Below are 2084 nucleotides of genomic sequence, written 5' to 3'. Positions count from 1 at the left end.
CCTGAGCCTTGGTCCAGAAGCCAAGATAGAGGCCACCATGCAGCATGAGATCACACGACTCACCTCAGAGAACCTGGTGAGTACACACTGACTGACCCCCGGTCACCTCACTGACTTTTCTGACCCTTCTCTGACCCTTCTGTGACCCTTGTTTCCTCCTTGTAGGTGGTTGGCGGGTGCTCTGGTGTGGTTTGCTTCTTCTTTCCTATCAAACATCTATCGTCCTTATCTCTCCTCCTTCTTTTTTGTGTTTGTTACTCTCTTGTAACACCTCTAATCTCTGGCCTCTCATATGACCTTACTGTGTTACAAGAGCCGTAAAACGGGTACTACAACTACAATTCTGAACAATCACCATGTCTGTCCGTCTGTCTGAAAGTAGCTGTGTCTGTGTCTATCATCAGTGGGTGGTTGGCAGGTGCTCTGGTGTGGTTTGCTCCTTCTTTCCTATCAAACATCTATCGTCTTTATACAAATCTCTCCTCCCTCTTTCCTATCCGACATTTATCGTCCTTATCTCTCCTCCTTCCTTTCTGTGTCTGTCACTCTCCATTAACACCTCTGGTCTCCAGTACGTACATGAGCTATTTGTGTCACAAGTGCCGTAAAACGGTGCCAAACACCCAGAAACTGTGTGTGTCCCCAGGACCTGCGAGAGTCCATCGACAAACAGAGCGACCAGATCCGTAAGCTGAAGAAGATGTTGAAGGTTTACGCCAAGAAACTCAAGGACGGGGAGGGTGAGTCTGTCTGTTTGTCTGTCTGTCTGTCTGTCTGTCTGTCTGTCTGTCCGTCTGCCTGTCTGTCTGTCTGTCTGTCTGTCTGTCCATTTGTCAGTCCGTCCTTCTGTCTATACGTATAAAAACCTCTTTGTCCTTTTGTGTGTCTGTCTGTCTCTCCTGTCTCTCTATAACTCTTCTCTCTCTCCCTTTCACTCTATCTCTCTCTCTTTCTCCCTCTCCCCCTCTCCCCCTCTCCCTCTCTCTCTGTGTCTCTTTATATCTCTGTCTGTCTGTCTGTCTGTCTGTCTGTCTGTCTGTCACATGTGTGTGTGTCTATGAGTATGTATCCCTGTCTGCATCTTCTCATGTGTTTGTCTATGAGTATGTATATGTCTGACTTTACTCCTGTCTGTCCGTCTGTCTGTCCGTCTGTCTGTATCCTGCCATGTGTGTGTCTATGAGTGTGTATCTGTGTGTGTGTCCCCAGCGGCCGAGATAGCGGCGGAACTGGAGCGTGAGGAGGGCGGCGGCGGGGGAGACTCGATCGCCACAGTGATCCACCGAGAGAGAGCCTACATGGGCATGTTGGAATACAGGAAGGAGGATGAGGCCGCGCTGGTGAAAAACTTGATCCTGGGTACGTCTGTCTGTCTGTCTGTCTGTCTGTGTGTGTGTGTGTGTATGTGTGTGTGTGTGTGTGTGTGTGTGTGTGAGAGAGAGAGAGAGAGAGAGAGAGAGAGAGAGCCTACATGGGCATGTTGGAGTACAGGAAGGAGGATGAGGCCGCGCTGGTGAAAAACTTGATCCTGGGTACGTCTGTCTGTCTGTCTGTCTGTCTGTGTGTCTGTGTGTCTGTGTATGTGTGAGAGAGAGAGAGACACAGAGAGAGAGAGAGAGAGAGAGAGGGGGAGGTAAAAAGTACCTAAACAGACTTAAGTGGATTGCTTGTGGCACGAACGACGATATGTGTGTGTGTATTTGTTTGTGTATTTGTGTGTGTTTGTATGTTGATGTGCGCGTCTGTAACGTAGAAAGCTATGTTTGTGTGTGTGTGTGTTTGTACATCTATGTGTATGTTTGTGTGTATGTCCACAGACCTGAAGCCCAAAGCCGCCTCAGGTTTGATCCCCGGCCTCCCGGCGTACGTGCTGTTTATGTGTGTGCGACACACGGACTACGTGAACGACGACGACAAGGTCAAGTCTCTGCTCACCTCCACCATCAACGGCATCAAGAAAGTGGTCAAGGTGAGACACACACACACACACATACACACATACACACATACACACATACACACACACACATACACACATACATACACACACACACATACACACATACACACACACACACACACAG

At 48.8% G+C, this 2084-nt stretch overlaps 1 protein-coding gene across 1 annotated transcript in view; it reads left to right on the top strand.

The window, feature by feature from the left end:
• LOC101854139 (unconventional myosin-Va) overlaps positions 1–2084 on the top strand; it is a gene marked incomplete at its 5' end in the record, with an annotated part of 14964 nt that continues 12880 nt past the window's right edge. Inside the window, 5 exon segments of the mRNA XM_035973585.1 lie at positions 1–76; positions 647–740; positions 1210–1340; positions 1514–1532; positions 1818–1969. Coding sequence (XP_035829478.1) covers positions 38–76; positions 647–740; positions 1210–1340; positions 1514–1532; positions 1818–1969 — 435 coding nt within the window.

This window comes from Aplysia californica, unplaced genomic scaffold (assembly GCF_000002075.1).
Source record: "Aplysia californica isolate F4 #8 unplaced genomic scaffold, AplCal3.0 scaffold01454, whole genome shotgun sequence".
In the NCBI taxonomy this organism is placed as follows: Eukaryota; Metazoa; Mollusca; class Gastropoda; order Aplysiida; family Aplysiidae; genus Aplysia; species Aplysia californica.
The sequence above is the reverse complement of the archived record's forward strand: the minus strand, read 5'-3'. Positions and strand labels throughout refer to the sequence as shown.